The sequence below is a fragment of the Thamnophis elegans genome, chromosome 17 (assembly GCF_009769535.1).
Source record: "Thamnophis elegans isolate rThaEle1 chromosome 17, rThaEle1.pri, whole genome shotgun sequence".
In the NCBI taxonomy this organism is placed as follows: domain Eukaryota; kingdom Metazoa; phylum Chordata; class Lepidosauria; order Squamata; family Colubridae; genus Thamnophis; species Thamnophis elegans.
In genome coordinates, this window is record NC_045557.1 from 9772688 (window position 1) to 9790723 (window position 18036).

Here is an 18036-nt window from a genome sequence, read left to right on the forward strand (position 1 = left end):
ACAAGAAGCAATGGGTGGAAACTTATCAAGGAGAGGTCCAACCTAGAACTATGGACAAATTTAGCAATAGCAATAGCAGTTAGACTTATATACCGCTTCATAGGGCTTTCAGCCCTCTCTAAGCGGTTTACAGAGTCAGCATTTTGCCCCAACAACAATCCAGGTCCTCATTTTACCCACCTCGGAAGGATGGAAGGCTGAGTCAACCCTGAGCCGGTGAGATTTGAACAGCCGAACTGCTGAACTGCAGTCAGCTGAAGTAGCCTGCAGTGCTGCATTTAACCACTACGCCACCTCGGCTCTTTCCTGACAGTGAGAGCAATCAACCAGAGGAATGACTTGCCTCCAGAGGTTGTGGGTTCTCCACAACTTCTAGAGGTGTGGATACTGGACCGCCATTACTCTGGAATGGTATATAGGGTCTCTTGCTCAAGCAGGAGGTTGGACTAGAAGACTTCCAAGATCCCTTCCAATTCTATTATTCTAATCCTGGAGGGCCCTGGGTGCCATATTGGGGTTTGTACATCAATGAATGTAGGTTTGGAAACCTCCAGCAAGACAGAATTTGGCCAGCGCTTGAGATGTTTGAGAGAAGACAATCCAACTCATCTGAAGATCCAGGATGCATTTTTTTTGGGTGGGGAGAGAAAATCATTTTCCTAGAAAGTCCTCACTTTGTGTGTGGGGAGTATTAAGTCTTCCCTATTCGTCCTGACAGGTACTGGGTCTCAGCCTTCCCTGCAGAGTTTGACCTCAACCCAGAACTGGCCGAGCAGATCAAGGAGTTGAAGGAACTTCTTGGACGGGAAGGGAGCCGACGACACAGCAACCTGATCGATATCGAGAGCGTGTAGGTAAACGGCAGGACCGGAATTGTGCGTCTCCTTCTGATCCTCCCGCAACACTTCCAGTTTGTTTAGGACAACTTCTGGCCTGCCAGCAGCCAGCAGAGCTGGCAACAGAGTCGGACAGGGAGGAGGTTGGGGAGGAGCATGGGCCAGTCCTGGAGGTTGGGGAAGGCTCGGACGAGGGCTCTGCATCAGAGGTAGAGATGGGGCCGAGGCCGTCTGTCAGTGATCAGGTGCCTACGGAGCTAGACAGCAGTGAGGCAGAGGAACAGCTGGAGCCTGTTCCCAGTGTGCGCATGCGCAGAGCTGCCAGAAGAAAAGAACAGCTCAGAAATCAGGGTCGACTTGGGAACAAAGTCACAGATGAACGGTGAATGGCCCCTCCCGTAGAAAATAAAAGAGGAGCGAAAGGGCTTTTGCAGGAAACAATTTGTTTGTTCGGTTGTTAGATTCACTTCAGGAGTGTGAAGATCTGTCCATAAATCCAGATCTCTGTGCCAGAGTTGTTCCTTGCACAGTCCCTCCCAGAGAGAGAGAGAGAGAGAGAGAGAGGAGAGAGAGAGAGAGAAAGAGAGAGAGAGAGAGAGAGAGCGCAGAGAAGAAGGGGAAGGTGGATATGTTGGGGGACCCCGTCCCAGTTGGAGAGTTGACGATTTAAGACATTGTACAAACTCAGGAAGTAGGTTAATTCTGTAAGTAACTTAAGCAGGTTGAGCAAAAACCTATTCAGTTGGCTTGGACTCTAGCAGATGTTAAGGTAAGGGATGCTTCAGGTAAGCTAATATGGCTGACATTCTTGGTTATTATTCTGGGTTTTTGTTTCCTTTTTGAGTTGTTGAATTCAGGGTGTTTTTGTCTTTTGGGCTTCCATCCATCCAGCCCGACATACAAGTGGAAGAGACAAGTGACCCAACGTCACCCTGTGGCACAGAAGAAGCGCAAGATGTCACTGCTGTTTGACCACCTGGAGTCAGGAGAGCTGGCAGAACATCTCACCCACCTTGAATACCGCTCCTTCAGCAAAATCCTGGTGAGTGGATGGGTGGGAGAGGAGGGCTTCAGCTCCCATCATCCCTAGCCAGGAAGGCTCTGACTGAGGCTCCCGGTCCTACTTTAAGAGGTCCAGTAGAGCAGTAGCCTTAGAAAATGCAGGTAGCCCTTTGACGTATGACTACAGTTGAGTGAGCCTTGCCCCGTTTTATTACCTTTCTTGCCAAAGTTGTTATGAGAATCTTTGCAGTTGTTAATTCAGTCCAGGGATGGGATTCAAAAAATTCAGTAACAGATTCTCTGCCCAGTTGCTGGGTGGGCGTAGCTATGGTGGGCGTGGCCTACTCGGCCTCCTGCACTACGGCGTGTGTGTTTTTGCCCTCCCCAGGCTCCGGGAGGAGGAAAACAGCCTCCCCCGGGCTCCAGAGGCCCACCGGACTTCCGGGAGGCCTGTTTTTTGCCCTCCCAGAGCCTCCGTGCGGGCCCTGGACTTACCTGGCATCCAAAACGGGCTGCGTGGAGACTCCTGGGAGGGGAGGGGTGGGCGAAGCCAGCCAGTCCTTTGCAAGTACCGGTTCAGCGAACCGGATATAAAATTAACATCCGGTTCGCCCCGAACCAGTCCGAACTGGTTGAATCCCACCCCTGATTCAGTCACATGGTTGTCAAGTGAATCTGGCTTCCCCAGCAGCTTTGCTTGTCAGAAGGTTGCAAAAGGGGATCACATGACCACCACCACCCCCGGGGACAGTGCAACCATCATAAATATGAACTGGTTACCAAGCATCCGAATTTTGATGATTCATGGGGATGCTGCAACAGCTGTAACTGTGAAAAACCTTACGGTCATTAGTCACTTTTTCTGTCCCACTGTAACTTTGAGCGAGTACTAAATGACCTGTTGCAAGTCCAGGATTACATGTACTTTTACTCAGTCTGCCTTTGGATTTCCTGTCTGGATGCTCTCAGAGGGTCAGATTAGGTAATCTTATCTCTTCAGCCCTTACCCTTAACACTCGTACACCACAGGGTTGCATGTTGAGTCCCTTACTCTATACTCTTTATGCACATGACTGTGTTCCCACTAGTAGTACTATGACTAAATTTGCAGATGATACAATAGTGGTAGGACTCCTCTTCGGGCAGGGGGGGGGATGAGTGGCGCAGTGGTTAGGGTGCAGTACTGCAGGCCACTTCAGCTGACTGTTATCTGCAGTTCAGCGGTTCTAATCTCACCGGTTCAGGGTTGACTCAGCCTTCCATCCTTCCGAGGTGGGTGAAATGAGGGCCCAGACTGTGGGGGCGATATGCTGACTCTGTAAACCGCTTAGAGAGGGCTGAAAGCCCTATGAAGCGGTATATAAGTCTAACTGCTATTGCTATGAGTCTGCTTATCGAGATGGAAAGTTTGCTTTCATGGTGTGGAGATCATAACTTGGTCCTTAACCCCAATAAGACCAAGGAGATTATAGTGGACTATAGAAGGAATAGATCAGACATCCAGCCCTTGCTTATCAATGGAGACCGAGAGGAGCAAGTGGCCAGTTTTAAGTTTCTGGGTATCGTCATAAAAGGGGAGCTGACCTGGGCACTCACATTGCAGCACTGGTCAAAAGGGCCCAGCAGGGATGATATTACCTGAGACTTCTCAGAAAACAACAACTAAATGGAAAACTGCTGGTGACCTTCTACCGCTGGACCATAGAGAGTATTTTAACTAACTGCCCCTGTGTTTGGTTTGCCAATTGCACAGGGGCAGATAGGACAGCGCTCCAGAGGGTCGAAGTCATGGCCCAGAGGATCATGGGTTGCCCCCTCCCCTCTTTGGAAGAGCTCTATAGCTCCCGCTTCCTTCCGAGAGTTCAAAACATCCTTAAAGATCCATCTCATCCTGGGCAACCTTTTTTTAAAAAAACTATTACCATCTGGGCCTCGGTACAGGATAATAAAAACAAAGAGAAATGGGCTGAAAAACAGCTTTAATCCCAGGGCAGTAACTATATTGAATTCTATGGTATAGTGCAATATTAATGCAATATCAGGGGTTTTCAATTTCAATCGTATAGAACCTGAACAATGTGTGTTTGTGTTTTATTTTTATAATTATAAATGTACACCGAAGGTGACATTTAATCTCGTCGTAACGACGGGCAATAAAGTAAAACTAAACTACTTGCCACTCTGAGAACAGCACAAACCTTGGAGACATCTCCAGCACTTCTCCTTCCTCCAACTGTGACCCCCCCTCCACCCTCCCACTGCTTTTCATGAGCCATGAAAGCCCTCTTCCCCGTTTTAGAGCCGAGGTGGCGCAGTGGTTAAATGCAGCACTGCAGGCTACTTCAGTTGACTGCAGTTCTGCAGTTCGGCTGTTCAAATCTCACCGGCTCAGGGTTGACTCAGCCTTCCATCCTTCCGAGGTGGATAAAATGAGGACCTGGATTGTTGTTGGGGGCGATATGCTGACTCTGTAAACCGCTTAGAGAGGGCTGAAAGCCCTATGAAGCGGTATATAAGTCTAACTATTGCTATTGCTATTGCTATTATCAGTTCCAGGATTATCACAGTTTTGTGATGCACGGGTGCACGGTGGACAACCCGGTCCTGGAGAGGTTCATCACTCTCTTCAACAGCGTCTCCCAGTGGATTCAGCTGATGGTGCTCAGCAAGCCCACTGCTCAGCAGCGGGCCCAAGTCATCACCCGTTTCGTCATGGTGGCCCAGGTGAGATTTCCAACACCATTGCAACGCGATTTCTGCCGCCGTCTTTTCCCCTTTTTTTTTGCACTGCAGGGAGTCAGTTGAGCCCAAGATTTCTGTTGCTTAAGGAGGCGGCCGTTAAGTGAGTCGCAGCCGCTTTGATGACCTTCCTTGTCACAATGGTTAAGCGAATCATTGCAGTTATTAAGCAGATGAAACGGCCAGTTAAGTGAATCGCTTTCCCCATTGACAATTTACTTGTTGGAAGCCGTTTGGGGAGGTTGCAAATGGTGATCGCGTGACCCTGGGACACTGTAACGTAAACACATCCCAGGTTGCCAAGCACCTGAATTTTTATCATGTGATCGTGGGGATGCTGCAGAGGTGGCGCAGTGGTTAGAGTGCTGTACTGCAGCCAATTCAGCTGACTGTTATCTGCAGTTCGGCTGTTCAAATCTCACCGGCTCAAGGTTGACTCAGCCTTCCATCCTTCCGAGGTGGGTGAAATGAGGACCTGGATTGTTGTTGGGGGCAATATGCTGACTCTGTAAACCGCTTAGAGAGGGATGACAGCCCTATGAAGCGGTATATAAGTCTAACTGCTATTGCTATTGCTATCCTAAGGGAGAAGACCGGTCCTAAGTCACTTTTTCCAGTAAGGAACTCTGGGAATTGAAGTCCATGCATCTATCTGAAAGTTGCCGAGAAACATTATTCTCTGCTCTTAGGTTGTATTCCAGCCACCCCCAGACTTATATTCATTGAATCAATCAGATTAGAGTTGGAGGGGACCGTGGTGGTCTTCTAGTCCCAGCCCCCTGCTCAAGCAGGAGACCCTGTACTATTTCAGGGCAGTGACTGGCCAGTCTCTTCTTAAAAACCTCCAGTGATGGAGCACCCACAACTTCTGGAGGCAAGCTGTTCCACCGGCTAATTGTTCTCACTGTTAGGAAGTTTCCCCTTGACTCCCAAGTTACTTCTCTCCTGGATGAGTTTCCATCCATTGTTTCTTGTCCTGCCTTCAGGTGCTTTGAAAAATAAGTTGACCCCCCTCCTCTTTGGGGCAGCCCCTCAAATACTGGAATGCTGCTATCATGTCACCCATACTCCTTATTTTCTCGAGATTAGCAAAATCCAAATCCTGCAACTGTTCTTCATATATACAATACAATAGCAGAGTTGGAAGGGACCTTGGAGGTGGTCTAGTCCAACCCCCTGCCTAGGCAGGAAGCCCTATACCGTTTCAGACAAATGGCTATCCAGCATCTTCTTAAAGACTTCCAGTGTTGGAGCATTTACAACTTCTGGAGGCAACTTCTGTTCCACTGATTAATTGTTCTCACTGTCAGGAAATTTCTCCTTAGTTCTAAGTTGCTTCTCTCCTTGATTAGTTTCCACCCATTGCTTCTTGTCCTGCCCTCAGGTGCCTTGGAGAATAGCTTGACTCCCTCTTCTTTGTGGCAACTCCTGAGATATTGGAAGACTGCTATCATGTCTCCCCTAGTCCTTCTTTTCATTAAACTAGACATCCCCAGTTCCTGCAACTGTTCTTCCTATGTTTTAGCCTCCAGTCCTTTAATCGTCTTAGTTGCTCTTCTCTGCACTTTTTCCAAAATCTTAACATCTTTTTGGTAATAATGTGGTGACCAAAACTGGATGAATATCCCAGGTGTGGCCTTACTAAGGATTTATAAAGCGAGCCCCCTGCTCAAGCAGGAGACCCTCTACCATTTCAGACAAGTGAATTTCCAGGCTCTTCTTAAAAACCTCCAGTGATAAGGCACCCACAACTTCTGAAGGCAAGCTGCTCCACTGGTTCAGGATGTCTCTTGGATTGCAAGCCCAGAATTCCTCTCTCGGACTGGGTTGGCTGGGAATGATGGGGCTGGTAGTCCAGCTTGTTTGGAAGGTGAATACAAAAATGAGCAAACAACATCTTTTTGAACAATGTTTCCTGTCTCATCTGTGGGCCCTTTTTAACAGAAGGTCCTGACTTGAGCCAGAGACTGGTTGGGTTCACACAAGACTCTTGATCAGGCTGAAATAAGTTTGGGTGTGTAGCATGATCCTCCTTCCATGATCTTAGCATGTTGTAGGAAGCCGGCTCCCGGAGCTGCAACCTGGGTCCTTTCTTAGTAAGACCATACCTAGAGTACTGCATTCAGTTTTTGTCACCGCACTATAAAAAAGAGGTTGAGACTCTGGAAAGAGGGCAGAGAAGAGCAACAAGGATGATGAGGGGACTGGAGGCTAAAACATACAATGAATGGTTGCAGGAACTGGGCCTGGCTAGTCTAGGGAAGAGAAGGACCAAGGGAGACAGGAGAGCATCTTCCAATATTTGAGGGGCTGCCACAGAGAGGAGGAAGGCAGTCAAGCTTCTTCTCCAAAGCACCTTTGAAGGCCAGAGAAGGAACAATGGATGGAAATGAATCAAGGAGAGATTCAACCTGGAAATGAGGAGGAATTTCCTGACAGGGAGAACAATCAAGCCATGGAACAGAAGTTGCCTTCGGAGGTTGTGGGAGCTTCATCCCAGGAGGCTTTCAAGAAGAGACTGTACTGCCGTCTGTCGGAAATGGTGTAGTGTCTCCTGCTTGGACAGGGGTTTGGACTAGATGACCTACAAGGTCCCTCCCAACTCTGTTAATCTGTATCTGTAACCTTTGAGTTCTTGATTAAAAAAAAATGGATTAGCAGCAGGTTTTTGGCAGGGGTAAAGAAATTTTCCTGTCATTTGAGATGGCACCAGTTGGAATATAAATAGTAGAAACCAATAAATACCAAATCACTAGATTAAGTGACCAGGAACAAGTGCCCAGATTTCATATTTTGGGCTGTGCTCCTCTAGCTCTTTTAAAACAGAAAGGGTGGGGTGGGGGACATTTATTTTTAGCTGGGGACTTTGTGTTATTGTTGTCGTTATTATTATTTTTACTAGGTTCTCAAGACCTGCAGTGAGGACAGCCCAGTTGCCAAGTCAATTTCAAGGCAGCTGAAAGGAATAATTTTAACATTAATAATTTTAAGGAAATTATTAGTTTTAAAGGAATAATTAGTTAACTTGACCGAAGCTTAAAACACATCATCTTCTACACACACAGACGCACACACACGCACAAACACAAACACACACAGACAGAAGATCTGCTGCTACCGTCTCTTCATGTTTTGCTATCAACATTTGGCACAGTAGTTTGCTGCAAAAATAGGCTGGGGACCATAAATGGTTTGTGGTGTGTTTGTGTGTGTGTGTTTTGATGATTATGGGTTGCTCACCCTGCTTCTGAACCTAGCGGGATCTGTTGTTGCAAGCTTGCAAGCCCTTCTTTCATTTTTTTTCCTGGCAAACATAAATTAAAGTATTTGCTTTCCAAGTTTGTTATAATTTTAGCAGTGACGTCTCCACTTCGGCTTCTCTCTTTTCTAATCCCCAAATGGCTCTCACTCTTTCTGGCCAAGTGTTTTTCAACCTTAACCACTTTAAGACCGGTATGCTGGCTGGGGAATACTGAGAATTAAAGACCACATATTTTAGTACCGCTAAAAGCTTGAGAAAAACTGCATTAAGTTGTCTAGTAAGATCAGGAGAAAGGGTGGCATACAAGGGGCTGTGTGAATGTGTGTGTGTGTTTGTGTGGATGGATGGATGGATGGATGGGTAGACAGACAAACAGACAGATAGACATACAGACATGATAGATAGATAGATAGATAGATAGATAGATAGATAGATAGATAGATAGATAGAGAGACAGACAGAAAGACAAAGATAGATAAATAGATGGATAAATAATGATAGAGAGAGATAGGATGGAAAGATAGATAGATAGATAGATAGATAGATAGATAGATAGATAGATAGATAGATAGATAGATAGACAGACAGACAGACAGACAGACAGACTGACTGACTGACAGACAGACAGACAGACAGACTGACAGAGACAGACAGATATGGATGGATGTTTATGATTATGATGGATGATTATGGATGGATGATTAGATGGATGGATCGATGAATACATGGATGGGTTGGTGGGTGGATAGACAGACAAACAGATAGATAGACAGACAGACATAGTAGATAGATAGATAGATGGATAGATGGATGGATGGATGGATGGATGGATGGATGGATAGATAGATAGATAGATAGATAGATAGATAGATAGATAGATAGATAGATAGATATGGAGGGATGATTAGATGGATGGATGGGTGGGTGGGTGGGTTGGTGGGTAGACAGACATGATAAATGATAGATAGATAGACAGACAGACACAATAGATGAATGGATGGGTTGATAGATAGACAGACATGATAGATAGATGATAGGTAGGCAGGCAGGCAGGCAGACATGATGGATGGATGGAAAGATAGGCAGCAAATAGAGAGATAGAGAGATGATAGAGAGATGATAGATACATAGATGATAGATAAATGGTAGATATATAATAGGATAGGTAGATGCTACATACATAAATACTAGATAAGAGCCAAGGTGGCGCAGTGGTTAGGGTGCAGTACTGCAGGCCACTTCAGCTGACTGTTATCTGCAGTTCAGCGGTTCTAATCTCACCGGCTCAAGGTTGACTCAGCCTTCCATCCTTCCGAGGTGGGTGAAATGAGGACCCAGACTGTGGGGGCGATATGCTGACTCTGTAAACCACTTAGAGAGGGCTGAAAGCCCTATGAAGCGGTATATAAGTCTAACTGCTATTGCTATTGCTATAAATAATGGAGGGATGGGGGATGGATGGAGAGATGGATAGCTCTGGAACGATCTCTCCGTGGAGATCCGGACCCTCACCACCCTTCAGGCTTTCCGCAAAGCCGTTAAAACCTGGCTGTTCCAACAGGCCTGGGGCTGATGAGTTCCCACCCCCTCTCGAATTGTGTGGCTGTTGACTGCTTTTAAATTGTTTCCGTATTTTGTTTGGTTTTTTGCTTTTTTGTCTGTATTATTCCCTTCCCCTTCGGTTTGTTAGCCGCCCTGAGTCCCTCTGGGAATAGGGCGGCATACAAGTGTAATAAACCTTGAACCTTGAACCTTGAACCTTGAACCTCTTTCTGACCCAGAGTTTCTCGTTCTTGACCACTTTTAAGACTTGTGGACATCAACTCTCCTCGGAGTTGAAGTCCACTGCTCTTAAAGTAGCCATGGTTGAGAAACACTGCAGATTTGGTCCTTAGTTTAGGGTTATTTCAACTGCCCAGAATAACTCAGAACTAGTTCAACAGTGCTGCAAGTTGCATTATTTTCTAAAAAGCTCCTTGGCCCCTCAGTAAGATTCAGTGGTGCATTAAAAAAAACAACACCCCAGAATATTTGGTTTGTCTTTATGCTGAATGGTGTAAAGTTTGCAACATCCGTTTTTACCAAAATGATTTTCTTTGAACAGCAAGAGAGACGGGAAGCTAATAAACATCGATTCTATGATTGTAGATTTTTAAAAAAGAGAACACAGTAGAGGTAGTCCTCTACTTACAACCATTTTTTCTGTGACTGTTCAAAGTTGCAACAGCACTGAAAAAAGTGGCTTAGGATAATTTTTCCCACGGCTGTTGAAACATCTCCGTCGCCTAATCAAAATTCACACGCATGGAAACTGGCAAGTATTTAAGACGGTTGAGGTGTCCCGAGGTCATTTGATCCCTTCTTCTGACATTCCGACAATGGGGAAGCCAGATTCACTTAACAACTGTGTTGTTAACTTAACATCTGCAGTGATTCACCTAACGACAGTGGCAAGAAAGATCGTAAAATGGGAGCAAAACTCACTTAAGAACTGTCTCACTCAGCAACATAAATGGTTGGGCTCAATTGTGGTTGTAAGTCAAGGACCACCTGTATTTCCTATAGGGAATTTTGCTATAGGGCACTGCACACCAGAACAACTAGGCACAAGGATAGTTTTTCCCCGAATGCCATCACTCTGCTTAACAACTAATCCCCACAACACTGTCAAACTATTTACTAAGACTGTATTCCTATTCTTCTTCTCTTCCTTCCTAGTACCTCTCTCTCCCCACTTATGACTATAACCATGTTGCTTGTATCTTTCAATTTATATTGTTTTTATTTGTTTCCTAGTACGATTCATGTTGATTGCTTTTTTAGTATCTTATGACTATCACTAAGTATTGTATCTTATGATTCTTGATGAATGTATTTTATTTTTCTTTATGTACACTGAGAGCCTCTGCACTGAAGACAAATTCCTTGTGTGTCCAATCACACTTGGCCAATAAAGAATTCTATTCTATTCTATTCTATTCTAATTCTATTCTAATTCTATTCTAATTCTATTCTAATTCTATTCTAATTCTATTCTATTCCTTCATTCCTCTATTCTATTCTGTTCTGTTCCAATTCAATTCCAATTTCAATTTCAATTCCAATTCCAATTCCAACTCCAATTCTACTCTACTCTACTCTACTCTACTTTTCCAAGAGCTCAGCTCAGGGTAGCAGTTAACTGATCACGGCAGACCTCCTAAACCCAGAGCAGGAGCCGAGTGGAAGGGAGACCACAGTGAAGGCCGAAGGAAGGTGTGGGGTATGATAGACTGCCACCGATTGCATCGCTTTCCCCTGTCGTCCCCCCCCTAAAATCTCTTGCCCCCTTCTTCCCCCCTCTGCAGAGGCTTCTCCATCTCCAAAATTTCAACACCCTGATGGCCGTGATCGGCGGGCTGGGCCACAGTTCCATCTCTCGCCTAAAGGAGACACACAGCTTTGTGAGTCCAGAGACGACAAAGGTAAAGGAACAAATGTGTGTCTAGGGAGAGGGGGAGAACCAGATGCTGAGACCCAACAAGGGGGATCTATGCCAGAAGGCTGAATGTTGGCCTGGTGTCAGAAGGGGTGACCCGTCTTGCCAGGGGTGGGTTCTCACGACACCCGAAATGCTCTGTTCTGAGCGAGGCTTCCCAAGAGCCTGAAGCAAACTCCTCATCCCGACAAAAAACCCTTTTATTAATTGATTGTGAATTCTGCTCATTCACATCCAGCCAAATCTTTCAAGGGGGGATTTACAGTCACAGACCTTATCTGGCTTGGAGAGCTGCCAGGCCGATCTCCTTAGAACTTGGCCGGGAGTTTCAGAGAGTCACAAACAAATTAAGTGAACTAATTGTCTTCTGCAACATCCACTCCCCTTTCGTTCCTCTTTTGTTTCCTCTGGGAGGGGCCATTCACCATCCACCTGTGGCCTTCCTCCAAGTTGACCCCTGTTCTTTAGCTGTTCCCTTCTCCTGGGAGTTCTGTGCATGCGCACATCAGGAACAGGCTCCAGCTGTTCTTCTGCCTCACTGATGCCTGACTCTGAAGGCAGCTGATATGGCCTGGCCCCCTCTCTGCCTCCGATGTAGAGCCCTCATCAGAGCCTTCCCCAGACTCCAGGACTGACCCATGGTCCTCCCCAACCTCCTCACTGTCCGACTCTGCTACCACTTCTGCTGGCCGCTAGCAAGCCACAACAGTGGGCTACCTGCCAGACTGTGCGAGAGCTGGACTAGATGACCTCAAGGGTCATTTCCAACTTAGCTCTGATACAGCAATGAATGCTGGCCAAGAGGAATAATTGGATCATTTGGGCAGTGGGCTCCTTACAGAACCATGTCAGCTCCCAACTATTAAAATAAAGAGCAATCCAGTTAAAAAAGCAATTTAAAAACCGATATATAAAGACAGAGTACTATCCACCACTGGTTTGAAAGAAATCGCAGAGGAAAAAAAGAAGCAACTCTTTGTAAAGATGGCGGTTACTTCTTTTATCCTTTCTGTCAGGAGAATAATTCATTAATGAGCTTTAAGGAGGTCTAGTAACTTGATTCTATTTGTGGGGTTTCTATTTGTTATCTATATATATATATATATAAGCCAAATACCACTCACTCATCATGAAATCTCCAGAACTGTAAAGCCTAGAAACATGAAATTCAACATGTATGTTCCTCTTGGCTTCTAGGTGCTAGCTAAGGAAGGATTTTTTTTCAAAATGACCACCAAAGCATTAATATTTCTTATACAGTAATTAACACGTTCTGATGCTAAGGAGTTCTACTCCCCCTCCCCACCTGAAAAGAACTCTGTTCCAACAGCCAATTGCCTGACATTCCGTTACTTCAGTTCAAACTACCAGACGTTCCATTCCTTCACTCAGGAGCAATCTGGGGGCTCCTTACAGTACCTCACCAAAATGTCAACCTATGGAACTGCTTCCGGATTCAAGGTGGCAGGAGTGATATTCCCTTATATGTTTCAATCACCGACCATCACTGAGCCAACGGATTGAACCGGAGTGAACCAGATTTCTCCTGCATTGCCTGATCACACTGTTTCATAGCAAAGCTAGTAATTAATATAACAAAGGAGGGATGGGGGAAAAAAAAGGACCTGCTGTGGTGTTTTTTGCCTTGTTTCTTCACCAGTTTTCAATCCAAGTGACTAGTCCTCAGAGGCAATGCCCTCCTTAAAGCTTCATTCACAGAGACCAGCTTCCCCCTTGCTTGATTTCAGGTCTGGGAGTCGCTGCTGGAGTTGCTCTCCTCGGCCGGGAACTACAGCCGCTACCGGAGGTGTTTTGCGGAGTGTGTGGGGTTCAAGTTCCCCATCTTAGGAGTCCACCTCAAGGACCTGGTGGCCGTCCATGTGGCCCTTCCCGACTGCCTGGACCGGACGCACTCCCGCCTGAATGGCAATAAGATGCAGCAGCTGTTTAGCATCCTCAGCGACCTGGCCATGGTACAAAGCATCCGTCCTCCGTTTGAAGCGAACCCCGACCTCCTCAACCTGCTCATGGTAAGATCCTCCAGCTTAGACCCTCCGGGAGCTCCTTGGAACACACTGGCTCAGCAGCTAAGAAGCTGAGCTTGTCGATCAGAAAGGTCGGCAGTTTGAATCCCTAGTGCCGCGTAATGGAGTGAGCTCCCGTTACTTGTCCCAGCTTCTGCCAACCTAGCAGTTCGAAATCACGTAAAAATGCAAGTAGGAAAATAGGAACCACCTTTGGTGGGAAGGGAATAGCGCTCCGGGCGCCTTCGGCGTTGAGTCATGCCGGCCACATGACCACGAAGATGTCTTCGGACAGCGCTGGCTCTTCAGCTTTGAAACAGAGATGAGCATCGCCCCCTAGAGTCCGGAAAGGCTAGCACATATGTGCGAGGGGAACCTGGAGCTCCTCAGCATATATTCTTTTTGTACAGGTAGTCCTCAACTTACAACAGCTCATTTAGTGACTGTTCAAAGTTACAACGGCGCTGAAAAAAGTGACATGACCTTTTCTTGCACTTAAAACCATTGCAGCATTCCCATAGTCACCTGATCAAAATGCGATTGCTTCGCAACTGGCTCATATTTATGACAGTCGCAGTGTCCCAGAGGTCAGGTGATCCCCTTTTGTGACGTTCTGGCAAGCAAAGCTCAATGGGGAAGTCAGAATCACTTAACAACCGTGTCGCTAACTTACTTATTGCAAGGATTCACTTAACACTTGTGGCAAAGCTGCATTTTATTAATTTAACAGCTGCAGTGATTCACTTAACAACTTGTTAAGAAAGGGTGTAAAACGGGGCAGAACTCACTTAACAAATGTTTCAGCCACCGAGATTATTGGGCTCAATTGGGGTTATTAAGTTGAGAAACTACTTTTAAATATAATTTCAAAAAATACTCACTTTTGGAGAGAAGGGAGTAGGAAGGGATCCGTTGGTAGCTCCTTATTCTGACTTCGGTGTGTTTCTCTGCTGGTTTCTGGAGATTTGATTGATCAACCGATTATCTTTCCTGTAGGTCTCCCTGGATCAATACCAAACAGAAGAAGAGATTTATCAACTCTCCTTGCAACGCGAACCCCGAAACAAGTCTACGGTACGTGCAGGTGTCTTGCAAACTAGGATGTGGGTCTTCAGATCAGTGGGTGCTGAGCCACACACCAGCCCTGTGAGGTGGGGTGTGATTTCAGAGGAGTCCCAATGCAAAATGGAAGCTGAGCATCTCTGGATGGGGGAAATAGATGGAGGTCAAGATGGAGGCGGGGTCACATCAATGTGTTGTGGCCCATCAGCAGATTCGGGCAGTGAGGCGGGTTGGGGAGGAACCTGGGCCAGTCCCAGAGTCTGGGGAAGGCTCCGTGGCGGGCTCTGTGTCGGAGGCAGAGAGGGGGCCAGGGCCATCTGACAGTTATCAGCTGCCTTCGGAGTCGGATATCAGTGAGGCAGAAGAACAGCTGGAGCCTGTTCCCAGTGTGCGCGTGCGCAGAGCTACCAGACGAAGAGAACAGCTAAAGAACAGGGGTCGACTTGGGAGTAAAGCCACAGATGGATGGTGAATGGCCCCTCCCAGAGGAAATAAAAGAGGAGCAGAAGGGGAGTGGAGTTTGCAGGAGACAATTAGTTCGCTTAATTGGTTCGTGACTCTCCGAGACTCCTTGCCAGGTTCTCTGGAGCCTATTCCCGGTGTGTGCATCAGGGGTGGGTTGGTACCAGTCCGCTTTGCATTAAATTAGTAACATAGTCATTAAGTGAATCGGGGCTTCCCCCTTGCCTTTACCCATCAGAAAGTCACAAAAGGGGATCGTGTGATCCTGGAACACTGCAACCATCACAAATGTGAGCGAGTTGCCAAGCATCCAAATTTTGATCTCTTGGCCATGGAGATAAACAGCCATAAATTGGAAACACGGTTGTCATATGTCACTTTTTGTTGTAATTTCGAATGGTCACTAAAGTAATGGTTGAGTCGCTCCATGGCGCCTCTTTTCAATTCTGGCTGAGTGAATGCAAGCGTACTTTTCAAGTAGGCAACTATTTGAAGTTACAACTGCCAAAACATCTTAGGCTGGGGGGTCAAATTCTATACCCCTCAGAGAGGGTCCGCAACTTGGGAGTCCTCCTGGACCCACAGCTGACTTTCGACCATCATCTGACGGCTGTGACCAGGGGGGCGTTTGCCCAGGTTCGCCTGGTGCGCCAGTTGCGACCCTACCTGAACCGGGAGGCTCTCACAACAGTCACTCGGGCCCTTGTGACCTCTAGGCTGGAATACTGCAATGTGCTCTACATGGGGCTGCCCTTGAAGAGCATCCGGCGACTTCAGCTAGTCCAGAACGCAGCCGCGCGAGTGATTGTGGGTGCACCTCGGTTCACCCACATAACACCTATCCTCCGCGAGCTGCGCTGGCTACCTGTTGATCTCCGGGTGCGCTTCAAGGTGCTACTTGTCACTCATAAAGCCCTTCATGGTAGTGGGTCTGCGTACTTGAGAGACCGCCTCCTGCCAATTACCTCCCTGCGACCAATTAGATCACATAGATTAGGCCTCCTCCGAGTTCCATCTGCCAGTCAGTGCCGACTGGCAACTACAAGGAGGAGAGCCTTCTCAGTAGTAGCTCCGACCCTTTGGAACGATCTCCCCGTGGAGATTCGTACCCTCACCACCGTCCAGGCCATCCGCACAGCCCTCAAGACCTGGCTAGCCCGTCAGGCCTGGGGACAAAGATAATTGCCCCCACCCAAATGATGAATGAATGTTGCTTATTATTTTACTTTTATGTATTGTGTGTGTTTATTGTTTGTATACCCCCTCCCCTCATTTTATGTAAGCCGCCCTGAGTCCCCTCAGGGAAAAGGGCGGCCTATAAGTATTAATAAATACCAAAATACCAAATTAGGGAGAGATTTATGCGCACGAGATTCGAACCGCTTGACCCAATGGTCAAATATGGTAGATTCCATTCTATACCCTACAATGAGCGTCTCTGCATTTGTGGAGCAGCAGAGGTAGAACACCTGGTTCACATCCTATTTGATTGGTCCTTGTATAAGGAGGTGAGAGACAAGTACCTTGGTCTATATACCAAACGAAAGGACCCATTGGGATCCCCATATCAAAACAACTTACCTTCTGTGTGGCCAGAACTGGAAAAATAACATTTAACACACTACAGTACTTAAAACAAAAAAGTTCGGTGGAGATCTGCATGAAATTGCAGGGGTGACACTGAAATATAATGTTATCATGTTTTATCTTAAATTATTGTATTCTATTCCAATTTCATTTTGGACTATATTTTATCCCAATTCCATCTTAAATCGTATTTTATTCCAATTCCATTTTAAATTGTACTTTATTTCAATTCCATTTTAAATTGTATTTTATCAAATTTCGTTTTAAATCACATATCAAATTTTATTTAATGATTATTTTCTGGAACTTTGCACTTTTTTAAAAAAGTTTTTTTTTATTTTTTATTTTCAAAACAAACACAACACGTAAAATCTTCCTTTCTTACATACTGTAGAAAGTGTATCAGTTGGTTACAAAATATGTTTGTGCATTTCTTCCACAGTCCATCAAGCATAATTCATATTAACTCAAGTGTTTTAACTCAGATATTTATACATGTTACCGTCATCATACCTCCATTTTCATTTGACTATAGTTGTTTAAACGTCCTTCATCATAAAATATACCAAGATTTAATACATAACCACATTCTGGCATTTCATTTGCTATTTCTAAAATCCTCCAGTGACACTAAATCCTTATATCCTATTTTGCACTTTGATATGGCCCAAGAGCTAATCAATAAAGACTCAATATCAATGTCAATTTTGGCAAAACTGATTTGTTCCTTCTATTTTCTCTGCTCCAGCCTTCCAGCCCCACATTCTCTAGCCCGCCGCCCCAGCCTGTTATGATTGAGGAGTGGGCCTCGGTGCCCAAACCGAAGCCAGACCAAGCAGTTGTGCGCAAACACATCGAGAAGATGGTGGAGGTAGGAAACCAGGATACCTGGAATAGGGAGTTGTGTGTTGTGTGGGGTGCTATTTGCAGATGTATTTCATGCATTATCCACTCAAGATCTTCCCGGCCCATTAGCACGTCGGTAAGATTCTTGGAAAATATGAGTCAGTTCTGCAGAACAATTGTCTGCTGGATAATTCTATTTTAAATAGTTCTGCACAGCTCAGCCTTCCTCAGCTGGATACCTTCCGTGTATGAAGATGCTGAGTTCCAGAATTCCACAGATAGGACCACTCCAGTTTGTAGCCGTAGGGAAGGAAAGGAAACTACTTTTGTCCAAGAGCACTACAGTGGGTTGTATGATAGTTCATATCTTAACAGATAACAGAATGACAGAGTTGGAAGGGACCTTGGAGGTCTTCTAGTCCAATCCCCTGCTCAAGCAGGAGACCCTATATACCCTTTCAGACAAATGGATGTCCAGTCTCTGCTTAAAAACTTCCAGTGTTCGAGTGCTTACAACTTCTGAAGGCAAACTTCCACTAGTTAATTGCTCTCACTGTCAGGAACTTTTTCCTTAGTTCTAAGTTGCTTCTCTCTTTGATAAGTTTCAATCAGAATAGGGTGGGAAGGGAGCTTGGAGGCCATCCAGTCCAACCCCCTATATCCTTTCAGACAAATGGCTGTCCAGTCTCTTCTTAAAAACCTCCAGTGATGGAGTACCCACAACTTCTGGAGGCAAGC

At 45.9% G+C, this 18036-nt stretch overlaps 1 protein-coding gene across 3 annotated transcripts in view; it reads left to right on the forward strand.

Annotated features, from left to right (window-relative positions):
- The first annotated feature begins 719 nt into the window (after positions 1–719).
- RASGRP2 (RAS guanyl releasing protein 2) overlaps positions 720–18036 on the forward strand; it is a 38789-nt gene continuing 21472 nt past the window's right edge. The window contains exons 1-7 of one of the 3 annotated variants that reach the window (XM_032234460.1): positions 720–850; positions 1728–1878; positions 4389–4562; positions 11187–11303; positions 13066–13347; positions 14338–14415; positions 17201–17323. In XM_032234460.1, coding sequence (XP_032090351.1) covers positions 1792–1878; positions 4389–4562; positions 11187–11303; positions 13066–13347; positions 14338–14415; positions 17201–17323 — 861 coding nt within the window. In that variant the 5' untranslated portion in view covers positions 720–850; positions 1728–1791. Of the gene's footprint in view, positions 855–1727; positions 1879–4388; positions 4563–11186; positions 11304–13065; positions 13348–14337; positions 14416–17200; positions 17324–18036 lie in introns of all 3 variants that reach the window. The other 2 variants (XM_032234458.1, XM_032234459.1) reach the window with 2 other exon arrangements.